This window comes from Ambystoma mexicanum, chromosome 5q, assembly GCF_040938575.1.
Source record: "Ambystoma mexicanum isolate Mex_15411 chromosome 5q, UKY_AmexF1_1, whole genome shotgun sequence".
In the NCBI taxonomy this organism is placed as follows: domain Eukaryota; kingdom Metazoa; phylum Chordata; class Amphibia; order Caudata; family Ambystomatidae; genus Ambystoma; species Ambystoma mexicanum.
Genome location: NC_090933.1, coordinates 278,159,568 through 278,185,231, shown reverse-complemented (window position 1 = coordinate 278,185,231; position 25,664 = coordinate 278,159,568). Strand labels below are relative to the sequence as shown.

Below are 25,664 nucleotides of genomic sequence, written 5' to 3'. Positions count from 1 at the left end.
AATTACATTTTAAAGTCTGCTCTAAGAAAATTAGGTAACATGCAGGCAGACATACGAACTCAGTAACAATACGCCAACTATCTCATCCTCATCGACAAATCACTATACATTTCTCAGAAAAAAATAAAACCCTAGAGATTCAATACATTAATTCTAGTAAGGGGGGCTAGCATTTACACTTTACGTTGATTAGCAGCAGGCGAAGCAACATTACAGCTCAAACATTACAATGTATTAAAGTTGAGCTGCAAATGCTTTTTCCTTTTACATGCTCGTACTGATGCCACAGGGAAGACCATTACATAAACAATGTTATAGTATAAATGCCAACATGAATAAACATTGCAAAGCTACAATAAAACACAAGCCTTTCAAACGGTGCCTGAGCAGGTGCAGACACTATTGGATACTACGATCCTTTATCTAGTACGTTAAACAAATGCAGCAGCCAACAGAAAACAATTTGGTATACTGCTTATCTGTTATGTATCTGCAATACTAGAAAATGTACAAATTCTTTAGCACTTTAAAGCCGAGTCTGTGAGTATAGACAACCCAAACACACAAACACTTGTTTTTCAACAGAAATAGCACTCACTATACATGTGCAAGCACTGACTCACCTTCCAAAGCATGGTTCTGGGCACTTCTGCTGACAGCCAACAGTGACATTAAAGCTGATGCAGACATTCTTTTCAACACATTCTCAGAGGACTTTCCTTCATAGCTCTGAAATGGATAGAAAACACAGCAAATTCTATATTGTAATTTATCGAGATCAATACCCATGCAGGATGCATATGTGCAGGCTTAACTGCCTAAACAAATTACTCACCTTTCTGTAATTTTCTTTCTGATGGATTAATCATTTTCCCCACAAATACCTAATCTTTGATATTCTCTATTCAGTGCCAGCAGTCTTTGGAATTTAATTTTGCACCAGTTGCAAGCATCACACATCTTTGATAGGCTACCCTATCAATACCTAAATCTGGAGTTTAAAAACACCACTTACACCAGAATGCTCTGGAGGACTGCTCTGTCAAAGTGACTCTGACAAGGATTCCAGGCAGTAATGTTTGCCAAATGTGTGCAGTGAAGCTCACATAGCTGCATGACAGATGCCAGAAACCCATCTGCAGAGAAGAGGAGGCAGATAGGCTTCTAGTTGAATGGACACTGAGACCTGCAAGCACTTCCTTCCCAGCCATATTGTACCATTCCAAAATGCAGAGATTAATCCACCTGGACAGGGTCTGTTTAGTAACAACCGTGCCTTTCCAGCATAACTGACAAAGAGGTGGTCATCTTTCCTGATGTCTCTATTCCGAGATACATAATAGCTGAGGGGCTGCACAGGATTCAGCGACTGGAACCTCTCCTCCATCTTAAAGGGCTAAGGTGGAGGAAAACATTGAAAAAGAGTGATCTTCTGAAAGAGATGAACATCCAATAGCACCTTTGTCAGTAAAGACGATCTCACTCTCAAAATCACCTTCTCCATGGAGAAAACCAAGGGCGAAGGTTTAAGAGACAACACCTAGCGTTTCCTCACCCATCTCGCCAAAGCCATGTCTTCCAGGAAAATAACCAGTCTTGAAAATGCATGCAGAGGCTGAAGTTGAGCTTCCATTAGGAAATGGCAAAATAAATTCAAATCTGACGCTAGAACAACAGGTGTGGGGGAAAAGTAGCTGCACATCCTACAGGAACTGCATAGCAGTAAGGATAGTGAAGAAAGCCCTGTTCAGGGGTCTCTTTAAAGTCCAAAATGGCAGCCAGGGACCCCTTCACAGTGGCAATCTGCACGCCTGCCCAGGTCAAGGAAAGCAGAAAATCGAGTATGGAGGAAGTAAGACAGAAAAAAGGGAATAGAACTTTCTCTAACACCACCAAGCCAAAAATCTACACCACTTGCACGCATAACTAGACTTGGTGGTCAGCCTCCTAGCCGTGTAAAGGAGAACATACAGGATGTAATGCAACAAAACCCACTCCGTATATAGGCAAATATGAGGTTTCAGGCACTGCTGGGGCTTGGATGGGGGACCTGCCCCCTGAGTGGGAGAGCAAGTCCACCTTTGCTGGAAGGTGCCAGGGAGGGCGGATAGACATGTCCAGAAGCTCCAGCTACCACATCTTCAAAGTCCAGTCCAGAGCAGTCAGAATCAACATGGACCCGAACTGCTGAAGTCTCCTGAGAGCTAGCAGGTTGGCAGGGTACAACAACAACTCAGAGAAGATTGACGTTTAATCTGTCCACCATTGCTTGCCCCAGAGATTCCTGCTGAGGAAACTCACTGAATCACACAAACTTTCTTGTCCTGTTCACACTGGTAGTGAAGAGGTCCAGTTGAGGAGTCCCTCACAAGGGGAGGATCTCCCCTAGAACGTCCTGGCAGAGCTCACACAATTGGAAGGGCAAAGTCTTTCTGCCCAGAGCATCCACACTTCGAAATAATGTAGCAGTGAGATGAGCAACCATCAGAAACACATCGTTTGCCATAGTCTAGAACCGCAGTCTCTTTGCTTCTCTGCACAAAGGTGAAGACCCCACACCACCGTGCTTCTTGATTTACTGCCCCACACAGACAGAAGGAAGGTAATGAGACCAGCCTGATCACCCACAACTCTATCAAATTGATGTGTACCTGAGTCTAGTCTCCATTTAGTCTCCACTCACCATTAGGATCTAGCAGGTAAGCTCCTCAGTCCTTCAGGATGCGTATGTGACCAAAGTTAGGGCAAGAGTTGCAGAATCAATACCCCTCAGAGCAATTTGTTTTGCAGGCTCCACCAAACAAGATCAAGAGACACCTTGTCCGAAAATCTGTAAGAAGTCTGGCATATTGTTCTGGGACTGAGACCACAGATATTGAGGGACCTGCTGGAGAGATTTTAAGTGCAACCGAGCCTCTGGCAACAGCGGGATACAGGAGGACATGAGGCCAAGAAAATGCAGAAAGATGGAGGCCAGGAGCAGCTTATGGGTACTGTGAGGAACCTGAAGGCGCCCTCATTTCTTTTACCCATTTAACCCCTTTTACAGGCCACCCCTTTTGGATCCTGACCCTAGGGGTGGATATGCAAGGGAAGATCACCTGGGTGGAGGGAACTTGGGGAGTGGGGACAGGACGTCCATAGGTGAGACATGGTATCCCCATTTCCTATTCATAATGAACCCTCCATCCCACAAGCCTTCATAGGCTATCGTCAGCCCTTTTCCTGTTCTTCCCCTAAAACGTTCCCCAAGAAACAACAATAATCTACTGGGACAAGGAAGCGACCAACTAGAGCAACACATCCTCTAATAATGAACACACATGTAGACCTCAACTGGGTACTGAGATGAGGAGGAGGAGAGCAAGAGTAAGGTAGGACTACCGCTTCAGCAGTGAGCGGTCTATTCCTTTTTGGTCCAATCATGAGGTCGGGAACTTTAAAAGGTGGAAACATTACAGAAATGGAGGCAGCAGCTGGGAAAGCAACTTTGGATCCGCGGTGCGGCAGGCAGAATGCTCGAGACCCGTTCAAAGATGTAGAGTTTGTGTAGCAGGAAGCAAATCTGAGGGACGCTAGAGACCCGTAGCAGACTGCCAGAGGGAGACTGGCGTGACAGAGCGAAGCGGTCGCAAGAGTCTTGACTTGCAGTTGGAGCATAACTGGAGGAGCAACGCCACGGAGAGCCGCTGGGAGAAGGAGAGGTACTGCACGGGAAGGCGAGAGCCTGTGGTGGCAGAGGACCTTGCAGCATCGTAAGCTCCAACCGGTGAGTGTGCAAGGAAGTGGAACCACTGGGCTGGCAGGGGAATATGCAAATCAGGCAATCAACATTGTTTTGAATACCGAACTAAATGAAAGCAATAATAAGTACTTTTGAATAAGGAACAGAGTGAAAGCAAGTTTTTGAGCACTGGTGAATATTGAGTGGAGTGAAAGAAAGTTTGTGATTTTGGCACATACCACGAACTGTATTATCTGAGGTACACGTATTGGCAAAGTCATGAGAATACCATGAAGGGTATGGCATGAGAAACCAAGTATTGGCCATAGCTAATAGAATTTAAGGAATAAGACTACATGAGAAAACGTACATTGGCAACAGCCAAAAGAGTTCAAGGTACTGCCTGTTATGAGGAAACCCATATTGTCAAGAGGCAGGAGAATACAATAAAGTGCAACAAGTTCATGGTGACCAAACAAGTCACGGTACAGTGTCAGGAGAGTGTGACACAGGTGAATAGATCAAGCCTCACTGTTAAATTGAAGCAGTGGCATATTGTTGATGGAAAACAGCCAAGAAGGGGTATTGGTTGCCTGACTTGTAATGGGTGGACCGTGTGGTCTGACAACTGGCCTAGACGGAGTGCCCCTTTATGTATGTAAAAGCCACTGAAAGTATCCATCTTATGTGATTTTGAAGTTAAGCAATTGAGATGAATAAATTGAACTGCCTAAGTGAACTGGTAAAAAGTACCAATATCAAAAGGGCTTGGAAGTGTCCCAATGAACTGTGCGGTTTTTGAAAAGCTGGAAGATTTGAATTCTTGGGGAAGGGAACCCCGGTGCCTTGTGAACTGTTTTTGAACTTGGGGAAGCGGATTACAAGCCAAAAACTGAATACGATTTGAACTTTATTCTGAACACTACTGATTTTCATTCGGACATCCCTGCACATTAATACAGTTAGTTGTGAGGGCAAGTATAGGTGTTGGACATGGACAGTCATTTAATGTGCACTTCCTGATACAGACTATGCTTAGTTTTCTTTAGGTAGGGAAATCCCACCTTAGCACAGGGCAAGTTAGGCCTTACTTCATCCTGCCTTTTAAGTTAGTAAAACATTTGTGAATCAAACTTGAACCTGTTTGTGTCTACTTCATGATGCCTTCAGAGAATGCAAAACATGTACCATCTGAAAGATGTTCGCCACCAAATCCTCAAGTGTGAAGCCCTTGCCCAGGCCAAGAATGCTCTGATGAAGCAGAGGGACTGTGACAGAGAGACATGGGTCTTCTTAAAGTTCAAGGAGAAGCTCAAACTGTCCAACATGCTGCATGTGCAGTAATGATGTTCCCACAAGTGGGTTGCATGCTCGAATGAGCTAATAGTCCAGAGAAGAGATAATAGAGATTCTCTCCCGTCTGAGACAAGCCGCAACTGCAACCAACAGTTTCAAGAAGTTCCTGGATGCTGAAGAAAGATCGATTGGCAGGACTCAAACTGGTAGTGGGCATACCCTACCACGAAACACAGATAACTCCACTCCTATGAATGGAATGGAATGGCAAATAGAAGTAGGTGTCCTGGAGATTTAGCGACATCAACCAATCATGCCTATGCCTATGCTAAGGTAACAATTTTAAATATATACCTGAGAAGGTATACGTTCAAGAGCCTCAGATCCATGATGGGACGCAAGGGCCAATCCTTCTTCAGGATCAAAAGTAAAGGGAGAACCAACTCCACCCTCTTTCTATGCAAGGCACCAGCTTGATGGCTCCCTTTATCAGAAGCTGATGGACCTCCTCCAACAAGTAAGGAGGGTTGTCTGGAGGGCACTGAAAACACACAAGGCAGTAACCCTGAGTTACGACTTGAAGGGCCCATGCATCCATACCAATGGAGTATGCCACACAACCTGCCATGTGAAGGCCCAATTCCAAGATCTGGCGTGAGGAAACCTGGATCAGAGAGAGCATGGAGATGGTTCTTCGCAATGCCTGATCGACCACAGTGTTTGAGGCCAAACTCTCTCATGCCAACACTGCATGTCGTCAATTGTCGGGATGAACAGTAACATGCATGTAGCTGAACTAAACCTTTGGCCCAATTCGGGCAAACCAGACCCAAAGTCTTCACCACTTTCACTATCAGCTTTTAGAAGGACGTGTGAGGCATAATCGCACCTGGTGCCAGAAGGATAGCAAGCTCCGGGAGAGGTGTCCAAGCCGTTTGCCCTTTGGCAGTCCAAGGCCATATCCTCCAGACCCACTTCCTAACGAAGAACTCTTCCAAATGGAATATCATCCCCTTCCTTGTGAACGATTTCAGATCTTTCACATATACTGCCCTCTCCAAAGAGGAACATATTCAGAGGAAACAATGGCATCCAGGTGAGTGCTGCCAGAGCGTTGATGCCTGAAGGCGGAGCCGCTTGGTGGCTGGATGGAGTGGAGTCCACCAGTGGGGTTGCAACAAAGGCAGCAATCGTCCAGTTGCAGTCCACATAAGCACCTCTGCCAGCTTCACAAAAAGCGGTGGTGCTGCTGGTGCCGGTGCCTTGGCAAAGATATCAAACATCTGCTGCCACAATCTGTCCCATTCCTTGGCAGTAGAGGATTCAATGGGTGGCAGTAACTATGCAAGTGTGAGCCACTGGAGATGATCATGGACCGACTGTGATGACTGCTTCCTGGAGGAAGAAGGGTGCTTAGAAGAGTCGCTGGGGGATGTAAGGAACTCATGGTGGCAACAGTAAAGACAGACACAGGTGATCACAGTTTAAGGGTGTACATTAAACTGTATGAGTAGGCTGGAAAAACGCTCTAAACCTAAATCTCAGATGAGAGTAAGCTACGACCATCAAATAATAATAAGGCAGTCCTAGTGGCGTCTTGTCAAATAAAAGGACCTATACTAAACAAAAATATTGCCAATGCTTACAACTAAATACAAAAAGAGTGTGGGATAGGGTTCATAAGAAAGAAACAAGTGTTCACAAAAAGATAAGTCAGGATGTGGTAGCCGGGGTCTCCCTCCCCCACGTTTTGAGCACGGGACAAGGCAGGACTCCTGAGCACAGCACACTCTTGAGCTTTGCCAGCATGAGACTACAGTTCTGCTCTCAGGTATCTGGATCTTCTTTGGTTGAGTCTATTTTATACACAAAATAAGTATTGAAAACAACCAAAAAAAAAGTTCCTCTCCGTATGTACGTTAGGTGATGCCTTTTCACCCCTGAGTCCCCTCTTCCAGGTTCAGGCCCTTTTGGAATGTTCACCTCCCTCTGTCGGGTTCACTATGGCTTTTTACTAAACAATTTCACCTGTCACATACACAAGTTTTAATGTCCTTTTAGACAATCCACTTTGGACATCCCTCTGTCGGGTTCACTCTTGTCAACACAATGTTCATTGGGGCATCATGCTTCATCCCGTTCTGCAGGTATCCCTCCGTCGGGTTGACGTTTGCCAGCCTCACAGTTGTTTCTACTTTCGCACTATGTGGGATTAGTTTCTCTTTGTTTTCCAATTACTTGTCGGTCAAAGGCTTGTCCCATGCACAAACTACTGGTATTTAAACAGTGTGTGGGTGTTTGGAAAATCTTGGAGGTGAAAGTCAAGTGGATTTGGACAAAGGAGGCTGAAGAGAAGAGGCCAACAAAGGACATGAGAAGGAGGTGATGGAGGTTAGTAAGGAGTAGGTGAATCACAAGAAAGAGAAGAAAAGTAACAGAATGAGCAAGATGGCTCAAAGGAGGATAACAGGAGAGAAAGAAGGAAGTAGATAGGACGTTGGAGATAACATCAACAGTAAAGCTGTGGAAGAGGTTCACCCAATCAACGGGAAGGTCATCCTGGGACATCCTTGGTGAACTTGATGGCATAAAAGCCATGCCTGTCTACACACATCATTCCGACATGGTGGGCCTCTGCTTCGAGGGGGTACTGGGCAATAACCCTGCCAAACACTTGTGAACTATTCCAGCTTTTCCTGGGGAGGGGGCGGGGGAATTAACCTATTGAATTCTGGAAATACACTTCACAACCTCTGATACTTCGGCATTAGCCTGTCTTAAATGAAGACCAAGCTGGCCATGATATACCTATTGCCTCTAGCACCTTGATCAAAATCTCAGTGGCAGGGGATGAACAAAAGGGACTAGAAAACAGGGTGGTGGCAGCCACAATGGAGGAAGAGGGTTGAGGGTATGACATCAGAGGAAATTGTCAGAGGACAGTCTCCAACATCAATTTCTTCTTTGTGGTAGAGAAAGAATGTGGCTTGGTGCATATCTTCCTTGCATCAGCAAGCATATCCCTTTTCAGGTCTATCCCCGATCTTTAAGAAGCTTTAATCGAAAGAATCCCCGACAATATACCAAGTTCAGTTTGCACTGAATTTTGACAAAACCAATCAAATTGGAAAGTCGATCTTGACCTACCCTGCTGGAGGAAGCATCTCATTCCTGTCATCTGGACATAAGGACTCACCAGCATCATTCTGTGGAGAAGGAAAAGTAGGAGTCCCTGATTCAATAAAGGGAGGGAAAGTGGTTGAGAAAGAGGCTATGAAATTCCTTCTCCCTTCGTAACCAGGAGCACCCGCGGAGGCCCTGCCAGGATGAATGAAGTAAGGAATCCCTAGAGGGTCTTGAGAGAGGGCCTCCAAAGCTCTGGAACCACCATTATTTTTGATCAGATCATCAATATAAGCTTTGATAGGGTTTAAGTTCAGTAGCATCGGAAAGCTTGTGAAGAAAAAATCCTCCTATGACTAGCTCAACTGTGGATGCTGTGATGGCACAGGCCACAACTAAAAAGCCACAGGAAATCTGCCACAATGAACTAGCCAGCAAGAGTACCACATAGAATAGTGGCGACTAAATGGAAGGCAGAGAGAGGGTGGCCAGAAGATGCATCCTGGTCAGGGAAGGGCCATTCTACTCTCATTGTGAAAGGACTCCTACCTAATGAAGCGGTAGGAGTTGACCGGGAGGAGAAGGCTGGTGACAGAGAAGAGGAGGAAGAGAGGAAAGACGACTGAGAAGTACAAAGCGTTAACGAGAAGGAGAAGGCAAGCTACTACCCAGACCAGGTGGAGGTACAAGCACACAACAAAGTGTTGAAAAGGCACATGCAGGGATGTAGAGCGGAGAGAAGAGGGTAGTAGAGGCCCCTTGAGGCATGAGACTTTTGTTACTTGTAGTAGTGGCAGAGAAGAATAAGGTGTTATTAGAGTCTGGGAACTAAGAGGCAGTATCAGAATGCAGCAAGAGACAGCATGTGGAACAGCATAGGTGGCCAGATTCTTGGTGAAAGATCTGGGACTTGGCCACACCCAGTCCAGTCCAAACTCCTACAGCTACTTTGGCCTCACATGCAAGGCCACAAGGGACCAGGGACCCTGACAGAGGGCTCCCATAAGAGTCCACAACAAGAAGCAGCGGACCAGAAGTAACAGACCCGAAGTCTATAAAGAAGTGTGGGATTCTCAAACCCCCACACTATGACTGACTGAAAAGCAACAATTAATTCTAAGAAGGTACCATGTATTGAGGAAAACAAAACAGAGATACTCTGTAGTTCAAACCCTAAATAGAACCCATCCTGCTGTGTTGTATTTTACAAAGTTGACCCAGTATTTGTAACCATCCATAACATACATCTATATCTGTTAAAATCACAACCGTCTGCGTCTGTCTCAAACTGATTTTACTCAGCTTTGTGACAAGAACCAGCAGTATTTCCTTATGTAAGAAGGTTTTCAATCAGCACAATAAAAAGTATCTAGCGTTCAGGGTCTATTATACATGAATGATGCAATAAGATGTGAACGTATTTTGCACAATACAAGGACTTTGTAACAATTTCATTACATTGATTACATTTCAGGCATCTAGTTTGCAGAGAGAAGTAACAAGTATAACATATGCACATATAAAGGCACATTTCCACTGCTGAAAGCATTAAATGTCACAAATACACACCTTAAGTAATAATTCACATAGTCTGTTTCCCGATGAAGGACTCCCATCTAAAAGTGAGAGCAATGTTGGGATTTCGCAAGAAGTTTGTTCATCATGGAGTTCACGCTTTCCCTCTTCCGCAAGGAGGCCAGTCAGGAACTGCAAACAGGCTGAGCACAACTGTTGTGATGTGTCTGACAAATTAACACATTCAGATGTGGTCTCTAAAAAAAACAAAATTATTACATTAAGAAAGGTAATACTTAAAGGACTCACAATTTAACAATATTGCCCTCCTTTGGTCAAACATACATTGTCGCAGAGGCCTACTAGGAAAGGTCTACTGGGGAAAATCAACTGGGGAAACTCAGACCCATTGTCGAACACATTTTGGGAAATTTGACAAGTGTGAATGTCCTGTAGATAAAGTAACTCCTTTTAGTCTATTAGTTTAATAGCCTATGAGTGAAACCTGAAGATACTCTCACATCTACTCCCCAGGAATCTTCTGTTCAGGTGGCCAGGGAAGGGCCATCACTTTTGGATCCCAACCCTGGGGGTGGACTGTGAGGGAGGAGCACCTGGGTGGAGGGTCGTTGGCGATTGGTGAGAGGGGGCCTGAAGGCGAGACATGGTATCCCCCAACCCTAACACTGATTTATCAGACCCTCCATCTGTCTTTATAGGATATTGTCAGTCCTTTCCTGCTTTTCCCTGTAATATTACTTCAAGTACTGCGACGACAAAGACAACTATGAGTAATGCAAACCTCCTATTGGAAACACCACTATAGTACTGGGACGAAGAAGAGGGAGACTGAACACTACATGGCTGAAGGTCAGGCATGTGCCAGTAATTGACTTCATTGGAGTCAGGCAAAACCAGGAAGAGATGCACACCTGAACACCCTTGATGGGTGAAAGGGGTATAAAAGGAGAGAGGAACGTAGCAGGGAAGAGAGGGCAGCAGAAAGGCCAGTCCAACCTGTGGGAAGCCAGAGGAGAACGGGAAGCTGAGATGATGAAGGACTGCAGAGCCCAGCAGAGTGTCATTGTCTGGCGAGGGAGTTGTGTCTCCAGGGATCGGAAGAAGGAGAAGGGAGCAGTGGAATGTGGTGGTCCCTTTGCTATGGCCAAGAAATGCTCATTGCTTAGATGGAGGGGTCAATTCAGGGGTGTCCAAAGGGCAGGTGCTGAGACCCCGACATCAAGTTACAGAAATCATCATAACGAGGAAAGAGGAGAAGAACGCTGCGACCAGTGAGTTTCAAAGGAGTGTGAGAAACCCGATGCACAAATGAAAAAGACAGAGTTACATTGTGTCAGAGTGGTCGCGTGTAATCGGCACATTCTCAAAAGTCTCCGATTGAAGCAGAGGAACGAACTGAAAGTAACCACGTGTTTGAAAGGGTTTTTGTAGAAACACTATATCAGAGTGGTAACGTTGGAGCAGTACCTGTTCAAAAGTCTCTGATTAACCAAGAACTTTGGGAAAGTAACCTGAAGTGGAACACTGTGAATAGGTGAATGAAAGCTGTGGATGAGCAGCCGAGTGGAACCAGTGAAGTGTGAGCAAAATACAGAGCAGGAAAAAGTCAGCTGAATAAAAATGAAGGCTGTAAATGAAAGTCAACAAAGTACATTTTGGAAAAGAGAGCTAAAGAGGTAGCAAGAAGGCAAATCATCAATCTATGAACTTGTGAGTCTTTGTAAACCACCAAGGTGGCAGAAAGCTGGACAAGGGCAACTGGCTGCGTGACCTGTAATTGGTGGGCTGTATGGCCTAAGAACTGCGGCTACACCAGGAAGCCCCAAAAAATCCAAGAGAAGTGTGAAAGCCATCCTGAAACAAGATAAAGCTGAAGAGTGTAGAACATGGATTTGTGAAGCTGTACTTGAAGCTTGGGGAAGGGAACCCTGAGCTCTTTTCGAACATTGATTTTGTGAAGCTGTGCTCGAGCCTTGGGGAAGTGTACCCTGAGCTCATTCGGAACATTGTTTTGGTGAACCAGTATTTTAAGCTTGGGGAAGGGAACCCTGAAGGAACATATGAATCCTAAAATTGTTGGATCTGTATCCTGAACTTGCGAAGGGAGCTAGAGCCTGCTCCAGACTTACTTTGAACACTATTTGAGTTAGAATATCCCTACACTACATTTCTGTATTAGATGTGAGGGCACGCATAGGTTTTGACACAGACAGACTTGATTAGGGCTTATGGATATAGACTTTCTTTAGTTTCTTTACCGACCCGGAGAAAACAGTGGCCTAATCCTTGCCATGAGGTTGCTGGAGTAGCGCTCACATAAACACGCCGCAAGGTAAGCCCTGATGGGCACTGTGTGCTGGAATGCACGATCTGTACTGAAATGGAGCTGCAAGCGCTCTGCATACTTTGTAATTGCCTGATCTCCGTTTTCTACACCACTGCAACATTTCACGGCTGAATTTGTGCCATAGTGTGTGCATTCCCTGCAAAGGCCAGTTGGGCTGTTTGATTCTGGCCCAAATATTTTGCAGAGATGCTCGTCGCCTGAAGCGAGGACCGCCATGCTGCACTGCCGTTAATCAAACTCACTGACTGGGCCAACATCATATTTCAATTGCCCACTCAAGGGAGCTGGCAGTCAAACGCCAGCCCCCTCCAAGGCCTACACTAGTGCCCCTTTATGGAGGGAGCACTCCTCCCTGTAGCTACTCTGAAACGCTCCCTAATGATTAACACAGAATTGGTCCCCTGTACTCTATGACCACGATCAAAATCTTGACTTCAAATTGCCCTGGTGAGCAATAGGGATCGTATGACCTTCCTTGGAAACTATGGCTCAAATTGTTGTCTGTTCCTATTCCTACCTGCCTAATCTTTAACGTCTAATCTCTGCACCATCTGTACTTTTGCATCTTGATATGCCTCATACTGATTGCTTCTCTACTGCTTTCTTTTTGCCCTGCTTCAAAAAGAAAAAGTAAACAAATAATATAAAACTCTTTTCTATTCTCTGGTGTGCCTCCAACTGTGGATCCACCCTTAGTGTACTATTTTGAGTGCTCCATCAAATTTAGCTGTGCTTCCAACTGTGCACACACCATTTTGTACCACTTTTTAGTGCTTTCTGGCTTAATTCAAATTTAGGTGTGCTTCCAACTGTGCATCCACCGTTTTTGTTCTGTGTTTAGTGCTTTCTGGCTTAATTCGAATTTAGGTGTGCTTTCCAATTTCTTATTGATCTGTAAATCTGGGCAGTTCCAGGGTGCTCATAGTTTTTGTCTGCCTGGCCACCTGGTGGGATTCTACTTTTGCATAGTGCTTCTCACCCTCTCCCCTGCTATCGTCTGACCCTCCCCTCCCCACCTATCTCTGCCCCCACAGTGCTCTCCGTCTCGCCTATCTTTTCTAACTGCTTCTCCATCACCTATCCTCCCACTCTCACAAAGTCTGGAAGAAAGAAACTTGTCTCTGTCCTCTCCCTTTTCTTCTCCTTACACATTACTGCCGGCACCAGATGGGAAGTGCTCTTGGCTCACTTTGCATCTTCCGAATGCACCATTACCGTCTATCACAATGGCACCATCATGGCCCAAGGCTCTCAGTCCAACCTTCTCCTTCTTGACAGGTCTCTTCCACCTCTCCAACTCCCCCGCTCCCTCTCCTGCCATCCCTCCATCACTCATCCCCCCCCCCACCCAGTGATGGCACACCACCCTTGTGCCAATCGCAAATCTTTTAAAGGGGGCAACCATGCTTCACTTAGCTACCCTCAATTCTTGCTCTGCTCTCAAACACTCCCCTGACATCTGTCACCTCCTTGAAGACCATGACTTTGACGTCCTTGCTCTCACCGAGACGTGGTTCAAGGCCAGCTCCGTCACTCTTCTCCCTGAGGACTACAAGATCCTGTCCAATGCCAGGCGCTCCCCACCTGGTGGCGGAGAGGCTCTGATCTTGCCTAAGTGGGTTCCTGCCTCCATCATCTACACTCAAACCTACTCATCCTTTGAAAGCCTAGTCTGCAGGCTTTCTGTCCCGCCTACCTTCTCTCTTACTCTTGCTACCATCTACAGGCCTCCTGGATTTTCCTCCCTCTTCATCTCAGAATGGGGCGATCTGTCCTCCTCTCGTCTTGCCTCCTCCCCCACACTTATCTTCCTTGGGGACTTTAACATCCATCTTGACTCTCCCGATGTGGCCACTTTTCTATTTCGCGACCTCTTCAACTCTCCCCCACTATCCTTCCCTCTGGCCCAACCAACTCTGCTGGATACAATAAGGATGCCTTCATCCAAACAGACATCCCTCTCTCCAAACATCTCATTACCACTCTCTCCTCTCTTCCCAGCTTCACTTCCCCTGTCCTCTGATGATGCCTCCGCCCACACTCCCAGTCTCCTTCTCCGTCATTCGACTGATGAAGCGTGTGTCAGTAGCTGCATTTGCCTCATCCTTCATCCCTCCACCGCCCCCTTCTTTTGATTCTCCTTCTGACTCTGGACTAGATCACCTCCACCTTTCAATCTCAAACACCCTGGACATCCTTGCCCCTGGCATAAGGATCCACATGAAGACTGCATCCAAATGCAACTCTTGGTATGACTCTGACTTGGCCACTTTGAAACGCAAATGCAAAGCTGCAGAGCGAAAGTGGCAGGCATCTAGCTCATCCTCTGGAGTAGGCAGCAGGCCAATTTGTCAAAGGCAATATTGTCTCTCCATTTGCTCCAAGAAGAGGGGTCATGTCCAAGCCTGCATCTCTGGAGCCACCAATAACAAGGATGAACTCTGCAAGAAACTTGCCAATCCTACCACAGTCGCCTCCTCTCCTCCTCCCTCCCAGGCCCTCTGCTCTGCACTGGTCGCCCACTTTTCCTCCAAAACTCTGGACATCGTCTCTGCTCTGTCATTTACCCCCACCACCCCCAGACTCCCTTCCTTTTCTCGTCTCCCATTGCACCAGATGAGATCTCTAGAGTTGTCCGCTCTATGAAAGTCTCCTCTAAACAGGTGCTCCCCTGCTCCTCTAGAACCATCAAGGACCGCATTACCTCTCTTGCCTTTAGACCTGGCTGACCTCTGCAACCACTCGTTTGCCACTGGCTCCTTCCCTCAACCCCTTGAGCAATCTCTTGTGCACCCTCTCCTAAAAAAGCTGCCTGCTGACCCTTCTTGCCCAGCTACCTATTGCTCTATCTCTATCACCCCTTTTTTGGGCAAACTCATGGAGAAGCTGGTCATCCCCCAACTGACCCTGGCTACCTCCAGGACCATCAGTCCAGTTTCAGGGCAGCCAGAGACAGAGAAACGGCTCTCCTGAAAACCCATAAAGACCTACTCTTTAACCTGGACTCTAACACTCGCTCTGTTCGGATCCTCCTTTATCTTTCTTCCGCCTTTGACACAGTCAACCACTCCATCCTCATAAACCATCTCCACGCTACCGTAGGCATCACAGACAGTGCACTGGCAGGGCTTACCTGCTTCCTCTCAAACAGACCTTCCCAAATGCAAATGGGTCCTTTTCTCTCCTCCACCACACTCTACCTGTGGCATCCCTCAGAGCTGTATCCTATTGCCATGGCTTTTCAACATCTACCTGGCTCCTCTGGCCCAGCTGAGCTCCACTTTCTCCCCTAATTTCCAGTGTTATGCAGACGACACACAGCTCTCTGTCAAGCTGCCATCACCTACCTCCTCCTCCCTCATACCTGACTGAGTGATATTCAGAGATGGTGCTCTGCCAATGATTTCTGCCTTAATGCTGGTAAGACAGATCCTTCTCATTGGGACGCCTGCTACTTACCCCCGCCACCGCACTCTCTGGCCAGACTCCTTGGGGGCCCCTCCCCCTCCCCCACTTGTGAAGCAAAAATCCCTAGGATCATCTTTGACTCCTTTCTCTCTTTCTCCCCACACATCACAGACATTGCCAAGAAGTCCAACTTTCAGCTCAACCTTCTCAGGGGCATGCTACCTTTCCTCACCTTCCCCCAGAAGCTCAACATCACCTGAGCTTTGGTTCTCTCTAGGCTAGACTACTGCAACAGCCTCTTCCTCAATCTGCTTCTTTCTTCCCTTTGCCCCCTTCAACTGATCCAGGATAGAACTGCAATACTTATCGCTGGCCTCAAGCCCAGGGAAAGCTTCTATCCAGCCCTAAAATCTCCCCACTGGCTCCGGGTGACCGCAAGGATCAAATTCAAGACCCATTGCATCATCCACAAGGCTGTCTGGGGCCTGGGACCTCTTTACATCCAGGTTTCCCAGACTAGATACCTCCCGGTCAGAGTCCTCTGGTCCTCTGGCTCAACTCTCTGAAGGTCAAACGTTTCTCAAAGCAGAGAGTGGGCAGTAGATCCGTTTCCTCAGCTGGCTCCTCCCTCTGGAACACCCCCCCACCACCACTCAGAGCCGGAGCTTCTTAAGTTCCGGAAACTTCTCAAGACTTTCCTTTTATACTCCTCCTTCCCTCTCCCACTCCCATGCTAACTCTCCCTCTGCAGCTGCAACTGGGGCCTGGTCCCTTCAGAGTCCTACAGGGACCAGATCCTCTGGCTCCCTTTCCCAGACTAGTCCAACTTGGTCCTCCCTGTCCAACACATTCATCCTCCCTTTTCCCCTTTTTCCCCTGTCACTTGCCACCTTGGCCCGCCCAGCACTTGCCAGGCCCCTTCCCTGGGGGCACCCCACTCCTACACCTCTCCCCCACCCCGGCTTTTACCACCTTGTCAAGCACTTGCACGGTAGGATTGTCACAAGGCCAATATAAGCGTTTTTTGTTGTTGTGATTCCCATGTCCCCCTCACCCCCAAATCTTCTGCAACGTTGTCTTGTGGTGCACGGAAACACTTGTGTATAGGCGCCATACAAACGTCCTATAAATAAATAAAATAAATAGGGCAATTCCCACTATAGCTATAGGGCAAGTTAGTCATTACACCCATCGCGATACTTAATAAAGATTCCAAATATGAAATTCCCACTCGGTTGTCTGTCTCATCACTTGATACCATGGCTGTCTCATACCATTTACAGAATATTCATTTGAGAAAAGCAAATGTCAAGACCAGTTGAAAAATTGGAGCATCATCTTTAAAACTCAAGAGCCTTTGAAAGAGGAACAGGACTGAAGGTGAAAATAAGTAAGTGTGTTTCTGGTGAAGGTACTTACCAATAACAACAGCAAAGGAATTTTCGCCAGACTCATAACCTTTCTGTAAACCTATTAATTTACATTTTGCAGCACAAACGGGCAAAAATCATTACATTATTACTAGTCTTTGTTTCTTGTTATAAATCCAATATGCAACAAATGCTGCTGAACAGTGAAGGAGTCGGGCCACTGATGAATCTTGTGAGCACAAGCTCTCTGGAGAAGAATAAAATACTTACCCCTCTGGTACTTTTCTTTCTGTTCTATTAGTATTCATCCTACAGATTCCTCAATTTAGATATTCTATCTTCAGTGCCAGCAGTCTTCGGAAAACTTGCAGCCATCAGAGCGGGCAGCACACCCCTGCCTAGCACTGTTGCAAGCCCAGATACCGGACAGGATGTCAGTACCGGTATATATTGAGCTCTTGTACCCCATGACCTCATTTCTTCCTTTTTCTCCTAGCATTTAGCTGCTATGGGACAGCTGAATACACTAGGTGTACCGGCTATCCACCAAAAACGGCAGGTCGGAAAGATGCTGAGACATATGTGGGAGGATGAACTAACCCATCATAAAGAACAGTACCAGAGGTAAGTACTCTCTTCTTCTAATGGATTCCTTCCTCCTACAGACTCCTTATCTTTGATAGACTCCCACAGTAGTACAGAAATCCAGAGGAGGAAAGAGAGCAATACACCACCATCTACACTAGAAAACTCCGGAGGACTGGTAGGCCAAAGCAAATGTCTTGCTCAGATAGGGAATCCAGGCAGCAATGCTTGGCAATCATGTGCAGCAAATCACATGTAATGATTGGCAGATGTTCAAGGGAGAAAATCCCTCTGTAGGGAAGAGATGGCAACCAGGCCTCTAGTCAAATGATCCCTGAGATGATCAGGAACATCCTTTCCAGCAAGACTGTAACATGCAGAGGATCATACATCTGGAGCAGGTCTTTTTAGTATAACCCAAAAAGTGATGGGTAGAAGGTTTTGAATAAATCTGAACCACTGCCAGGGCTCTGGGCAACCTTCCACACCACCGCTTTTTAGCCCATCTGCGACACTGCAAAAGGGGTCCAGCCATATGCAAATTAGTCAGGTACTACGACCAATAGGAGCAGCCCAGCCCTAACTGCTAAGCCAGGTCCCCCTCACGGGTTTGGCAGATTTGGAAATTCCCATTGAGCCCATTCGGGAATGCCCCATTCCCCATTGGGCTCGATGGGGAATTTTCGGGCGGGTTTCCCCCCAGCTCAGAGCTGGGTAGAAATCCGCCAAGGCCATGATCTGGCGGACCCTTAAATGCTGCAGTAATAGCGCTACCGCTGCATTTAAGGGTTAACACCAGACTTGTGATGAGGCCCCAAGTCTGGAAATTATGCCACTGGCAGTCACAGATAGAAGTGGTGGAAGGCCTCAGAGAAAAGAGGACATCAGGATATTATCCAACAATTTCCACTCCATATGCTTTAGCCTCTCAGCAGCTAAGCATGAAGATTCAGGCTACTGAGGCTCGGATGTTATACCTGGCCTCACCGGTGGCACTCAGGAAAACAGAGGCACATGTACAGAAGTCTGGGTACCGCATCTTCCGGGCCCAGTCTGGAGCGATCAGAATCAACGTGGACCAGAACGTCCATAATCTCCTCAGAACTAGCGGGAATGACAGGGAATGCATAAAGGAGTTGAGAGATCCATTCATCAGGCAATGTGTCCTCAGACTGTTTTTGGAGGAGATTCCCTGGGCAGAATAACTCGCACTTTCTGAACACTTGAAGTGACGAGATCCACTTCAAGAGTTGCCCCAGAAGGCGAACATCTCCTAAAGAGCTTCATAACAGAGAACCCACTTGTGGGAGGACAGAACCTGCCTGCTCAAAGCATTACCTATGATGTTCTCTGTTCCAGCAAAATGGGCCGCCATCAGAGACCCATTGTTCCCCGAAGCCCAGAACCACTGTTGCATTGCTTCCCTACACAGATATTACCATGTTGGTGGACCAGGGTGGAGTGGGGGCCCAGATTCTGATAGATATCTCTACTGCCTTTGATACGATCGACCACTCCGTCCTGCTATCCCGCCTTCAGGCAGCCAGCCTGTCGGGGCATGTCCTGGCCTGGTGTGTTTCATTCTTGACGGATAGGAGTCAGTCATTCTCTCTTCTGCCTTTTCTATCAGCTGCTTATTCACTTCTCTGTGGTGTCCCGCAGGGCTCTGCCCTCTCCCCTATGCGGTTTAACATTTACATCCAGCCACTGGGTAGCCTCATCCACTCCTTTGGTTTTCGCTGCTATTCCTATGCTGACGACACAAGGATCCCGGTCCGCTTGGCCCGGGAGCAGGCGTCAGCTGTCTGTGGGCTGCGTGAGTGTCTGTCTGCAGTAGGGAGCTGGATGAGCGCAAACTGCCTTAAACTGAATGTGGAAAAGACGGAAGTCCCGGTGGTGGGTTCCTCTTCTTTGGATTCTTTTTGGACATCTTCTTTCTGGCCGCCCACATTGGGTGATCTCCTCATCCCGGTGGTCAAGAACTTGGGGATTCTGCTGTCATCTTCGTCATCGATTACACCTCAGGTGAGGGCAGTTTGTAAGACTGGCCATTTCTTGCTCAGAGCGCTGCAGAAAGTCCTTCCCTTTCTGCCTATGCATCTGCACCCTTTGGTCGTAGCATCACTCATTATTAATCGTATTGACTATTGTAACGCGCTCTACGTGGCACAGCCCATGGGCTCTATACACCGCCTATGATTGCTGCAGAATTTAGCAGCCAGGGTGGCAACAAATTCTCAACAAGGGGCAAACATCAGCCCTGTACTGTTGGCCCTTCCTTGGCTCACGGTTGCCCAGCGGATTAAGTTAAAATCTTTGTGCTTGGTCCACTGGGCTTTCTATCAGCAGGGGGCAGAGTACCTGCAGGATACTTTCATTTTTTTTTCCAAAGTATTTTATTGGTTTTGTGGTAAAAGTGAAACAATTCAAGCTTATAAATTAAAACAAACAGAAAAAATAACAACATAAACAACAACAGTCTTCGTGTGATGTAACATGTGGGGTTCGAGATGGTGGTTCAAACAAAATTTTGACTTCTCAGGAAGTGGAGGGGAACAGTTTCAGGGGGCATCTGCGTTGTGTTATTGCAAGGAATCTGTTACTACAAAACACTATGGGTGCTCAGGGGGGCTTATGGTCTGCGTCGAAGTGCATATCCCTCAGGAGAGCCTTCCAGGAATCCAGAGTGCCACTTGTGACGTCCCCACTGGATATGGTTCCTTCCTGCCAGGCTCTGGTTTCTGCGGCTGTCCATCTCGCCATTTCGTTTAACCAACGTTCATGCCTGGGGACTGCAGGTGTCTTCCAGGCCATCGCTATGGTTCTTTTAACAAGTATACATGAAATGTCCATTAACTTCACAAGGTGTTTGAGTTTGCTTGGTCTGGGGTATGTACCTAGCAGGCATTCTCCGGGTGACCAGTCGTACCTTTCCATTCCAGCGTCTCTACAGGACTGCTTAGCTTTGGACCAGAGTGTCATTGCTTTAGTGCAGGTCCAGAACATGTGGATCATGTCTGCCTTGTCATTCCCGCACCATGGGCACACCGGTGAGACCTTCTTGATGAACGAGGCAACTCTGTGGGGAGTCATGTAGGTCCGATAAAGGACATTCAGCTGTATTTGGCCAAATCTGGAGTTTCTCAACACTTTCTTGGGGTATATTAATGCTCTTTCCCATTCCTTATCAGTAAGTGGGGTTACGAGATCTGCTTCCCATTTCGCCTTCAGCGCCATTCCTTTGGGGTTAGGTTTGTCGATAAGCTTGTTGTACAACCTGGAGACTGGTCTCCATCCATCGGAGAGGTCATGCATTTCCTGTAGTAAAGGGTCAGGGGAGGGTTCCTCTGGCCAGGAGTGCCACTGCTTCTTGGCGGTTTGTTTGAGGGGGGCGGTTAATAATTTCCAATTTTGGCGTACGCTTAAGACGCTTCTAATTTAGTTGCTTAGTGGGTGCGTTGTGCCTTGGTTTTCCCTCGTGCCAAGATGAGTGACTGATTCGGAGGAACAGCCTCGTGGGCTTGGCCTGGCATGGAGGCACATCGGGAGAGCTGAGCAGCACACTGGGGAAACCAGCGAGGGACGTGATGGTGCACCGAGCAGAAGAGGCGAATGGAGGGGAGCGGCCACCCCTTTACAAATAACAATTGCCTCCCTGAGCTATGCCTGAGAGGAAGAAGCAAGCGGAGGGGAGCGAGTGTTAGGCAGACACCTGTGCAGTTCCCTTAGGGACCACTGCAAAAGATTTAAGACTACAGGTGTTGGCAGTAAACTCACTTGGTAGCAGTCTGTACCACCCAGATTTACCTGGTAGCTGTGGCTGAGCAGTCAGACTTCCCTCAAGAAGAGTTAGGCAGTATGCAAAGTATACTCAATAGGCACTCAGATACAATAATACAAGCAAACACTGACCAGAGCTTTGGTATCAAAGTATATAATTATTTATTTAAAAACACACAGTTGAAACACCCCAGCACTCTTGTTGTAAAAATATTCTAAACACAGTTACTATTATGATATGTACACCCCTTTTTCCCTATTAGAAAAATCACAGTAAAACACCACTTATTTTCATACAGAGGTGAGCGCTTAACTAGATTGAACTCTAATAAGTTTGTGAAAAAGGGAGGGGAAAAAGACAGAATATGAAGAGGGACATCACTCTACGATTCAAGAACACTGTTAGCAAGGCAGAGCGAAAAGTCACTGGTGAGCCAAAGTCCAAAGGCTGGGCCCACTCTTAGAGAGCAGAGCACAAATGCGCCCAAGATCACACAGTTACACTAGGCTTAGAAAGTCTTGCAGTGGGTTCAGAAAAGAGTTTAGAGAGGCTTAGAAAAGTTTAGCCAAGGTGTCCCAGGCTAACCCAGGTTCGAAAGCCGGGGGCTAAATCTACCCCGTACAGTCGGTAGCAAGGGAAGCCAGGCGGGACACGGTACCTTAAGTGGGAAGGATCCTCCAGCGGTGGCAGTTGTTCCTGGTAGTGGGTGCAAGTTGCGTTGTCGTCCAGGGGAAGAGAAGATCTCGACTTGGAGGAAAGATGAAGGTCGTTGCGCTACCAGGGCAGAAACCAGCCGCGGAGTTTTCCGGTTAAAGGTGGTACCTTTGTCTCGCGGTCGTGGTAAAACGTGGTATCTCGGTTGCCGGGGTGCTTGGCACGGGCAAGGCGTCCACGAGATACGTCGGGAAAGCGAAAAGACGGTGAAACTGGTTATCCCCACAAGTTAAAGGAAGAAGACTCTCCGGCGGGAGATCTCCTCTGTCGTTGGGGAAAAGTGGTGAGACGGTCCAGCAGGGCTCCACCGGTAGTGGTGTCGTGGCAGGTCGGCTCAGCTTCTCCCTCGTCGGATTCTTAGGTCCTGTGGCGACTTCTGAAGTTCCAGTCCCCAAAGCCCTGCTTTTATGCAGCAAACCCCCATTCACTCAGCCTAGCTGTCACTCAAACATGCTAAGTGGTGAGCCGGCCGGCTCACCACTTGGGCCAATCAGGATGGAGGGCGACTTGAGTTGCTTAGGCAACTCAGTCCAGGGTGCCTAAATTCCCCTCCACCCCTCCTAAGTACCCCAGAAGTAGTGGCACCATTGTGGAGGGCTTCTGTGGAGAAGCCTGCCAAAAAGTGGAACAAAGGGCTCGACTTGGGTTGGAGTCACAGAAGGGAACACAAACGCCATTTTAGAATCAAGTTTTGGCAAAAAATACCAACCGGAGAATTAATATTAATTAAATAAACCGCCGGTATGTTCGAGGCTACCGTAAATAATTAAATAAAGATAGTAGCTTAAAACAATGGGAAATCCCATAGGAAAATATTCGCAGTTGAATATAAAAAGTAGTATCCACTGCCACCAGCCAAAACTCGATCAGAGGGGACGGAGACGTGCCCCCTCGACTAACAGACCCCGGGGCAATTGAATTGCCCCAGCCAGTACGTCCACAATATGATGGTTTGTACTGGTTCTGTTCAGAATTTTAAGACTTGCAAAGTCAATGGTGACTTTACATGCCCTGGGAGACAGTAGTCAGTCCCAGGGTATGGAGTGTATCCTGGGGGGTCACTATGACACCCCTGTGTCACTGCACTGAGGGTGCTGTGTAACACACATCACAAAAACACATGAAGCCCTATGGAGTAAAAGACCCAGTAGCCCATTAAACACATCTAGATTCAAAGAAACACACTCAAATCATGCCCAAGAGTGAGGGTAAAAGAGTCTCACTCTTGGCAGGAGAAAAAAATAAACCCCAAAAATCCAGCAAAGCTGCTGGAGGACTCACTAGGTTAGGAAATTCAGCCTAAACAGAGAATTCTCCCTAACAGCGAGCACTAGTCTTTATAGAACAGTTTACTCCCTTAGCCACGGCACAGACCTAAACTAGCCAAGCATGGTGTGCCTCTATAGTCAACAACCGAATGATGTACCTGCACCCGACCAGTGGCACAAGTGGGAGCCTGAAGGTGAGGAGGTGCGCGGGGTGCTCCTAGGCCAGGCTGGGGCCACAAGCAGTTTAAAGGGTAGCCTGCGGTGCCGCACCCCAGTTGCCCCGGCATCTTCATTTGTGGGTGGACAACCTCAATGGCTGGTACCCATTGACATCTCGACCACAGTCAGCCTCAGGAGATACTTGAGAAGAGTGAGGGTGTTCTTCACAGACTATCAGAGGAATAGGCTGGGGGGTTCCGTGCCCACATCTTGAACATCTTGAGGGTGCTCCTGAAGCAGCACTCGCCCATAAGTGATCCATCCCATCTGGGAAGAGAGCTAGATCGATCAGGCGCCCAGCTGCCCGGAGCCCCGGGCCTCATGTTGTCTGCAATGGCCAAAGCCCCAAAGAGTGGTAAACAGGGGGACATCAGACATCTCAACTATGCTGCATACGGTGGACAGGAGCAAGCGCACAGTCAGTGACAGCCCAGGTACACAACAGAGCCCCTGCCTGCCATGTTCACGTAAACGTCCACAAAATCCACAAGGACATTCATAAAAGCACAGAGGAACTCCCCCACAAAATCCTGGCACTCGATATGAGTCGCTGAAGCGGAGCACAGGGTGTCAGAGGTGGAGGACACACTCTGCGAGCAATCATATGTGGTGGGGGAATGTTCCAATCGCCTAGAATCTCTGGAGGCGCATTCCGCGGCCCTGGAGGAAAACCAGGAGGATGGGGAAAATCGTTCCCGTAGGAACAATATTTGCATCTGTGGTGTTTCTGCCATAGTAAGGGACGAGGAACTGCCAGCTGTCGTGGCGGACTTATTTCGCTTCATTCTCAAATCACTGGTGCAAATGACATGGAACTGGACAGGACGCATCGCACCAGATCTCGAATCGCCTTGACCCAGGACAGGCCCGCGTACGTTCTGACGCGGGTCCACTTCGTCCAACTAAAGGAGGGCATAATGGCAGCAGCTAGACTCACGACAATTATCACCTTTCGCAAGATGTCTCATTCTTTGTACCAAGACCTGGCGGCAGCAACCCTAATGAAAGGCAAAGCACTGCGACCACTGTCTGAATGGCTGCGCACAAAAGAGATACCGTATCAGTGGGGTTTCTCCACTGCTCTGCATTTCACACATCAGGGGAGGTGATGGCTAGTGCGCTCCCTGGTAGAGGCAGATGGGTTAAGTCTGGAGGGACCTGGGGTGGGAGGTGCAGGGGGGGACCCTGATGGCGAGGCAGAGCCAGCGTCCCAGCAGAAATGGCGTGAGGTGGGCAGAGGGAGGCGACTGAGGGGTCCAACTAGGAAGACTTGATGAGGCTGTGCTTGGGGGGGTATTGGGCCCTGGACCCTTGGGGAGGCCCTAGGGGATAGGGGTGTTGAGGTTTGGGCGGGCAGGATGGGCCAACTCAGGATATGCAGCAGTGAACTGGGATGTGGTGGAAGGGGAACAGGGGAGCACTATTGGAAGATGAGGATTCTACAAGTCGGGTACTCAACAAATGTTCTATTGTTAGGAAGATGCTTCAGTTGGAGCTCGTTCATGGGAAGAGGTTGGAGGGTGGGGGAGGGGGATTGTGGAGTTCTAAAAAGTTGGCTGTGAAACAGACTTTATTACTAAGGTGGTGCAAGGGATTTGGCACACGGAATAGGACGGGGGTGACAACCTAAATTCAGGGTTCCATGGTGACTGAGGTGGTAACCACAATGGGGAGGAGGACACCATACCGATTGGGACGTGGAACTATCAGGGCCTGAACTCCCCAGTTAAGAGGAAATCAATCCTGGACAAATTGAGGAATATGTCATTGTTTGTTGTGTTTCTGCAGGAAACTCACCTGCTGGTTCAAGACTAGGTGCGCACGAAAAACAGGGAGTTCCCGCATCAATACTTTGCCTCGGGGGGAGAGAAAAAGAGGGAGTGGCCATTCTAGTGAGCTGACAAAAACCAAACACAAAAATCAAAGTTCTCTGAGATCCACAGGGAAGATATATTTGCGTTAAGGGTCTATTATGGGACCGTGCATTCACTCTGGTGTCCCTGTACACTCTGAATGTAGGCCAGACAGTTTTCTGGAAAGCCTCCTATCCAAGATAGTGCCATTCGCTGAGGGACATATCCTCTTGGGGGGAGATTTTAATTTGGTCCCAAACCCATAGTGGATAAAATGCTCCCACCAACTAGGCTTGACTTCAAACACTCCACTGCATTTTGCTTATTCCTCCGAGAGTTGGGTTTGGTGGACGTGTGGCTCATGGGGATGTTAGGGATTTCTCCTTCTACTCCAATGTCCTTGGGGGTTTCTCAAGATTGGATATAATTCTGATTCCTAG

The 25,664-nt window shown here is 47.7% G+C and overlaps 1 protein-coding gene across 1 annotated transcript in view; it reads right to left on the bottom strand.

Moving 5' to 3' along the window:
* The window catches only part of RTTN (rotatin), a 2,784,523-nt gene that overhangs the window by 202,482 nt on the left and 2,556,377 nt on the right, over nucleotides 1-25,664 (bottom strand). The window contains exons 41-42 of the mRNA XM_069620779.1: nucleotides 9,713-9,915; nucleotides 624-729 (exon numbers count right to left, since the gene is read on the bottom strand). Coding sequence (XP_069476880.1) covers nucleotides 624-729; nucleotides 9,713-9,915 — 309 coding nt within the window. The remainder of the gene's footprint in view (nucleotides 1-623; nucleotides 730-9,712; nucleotides 9,916-25,664) is intronic.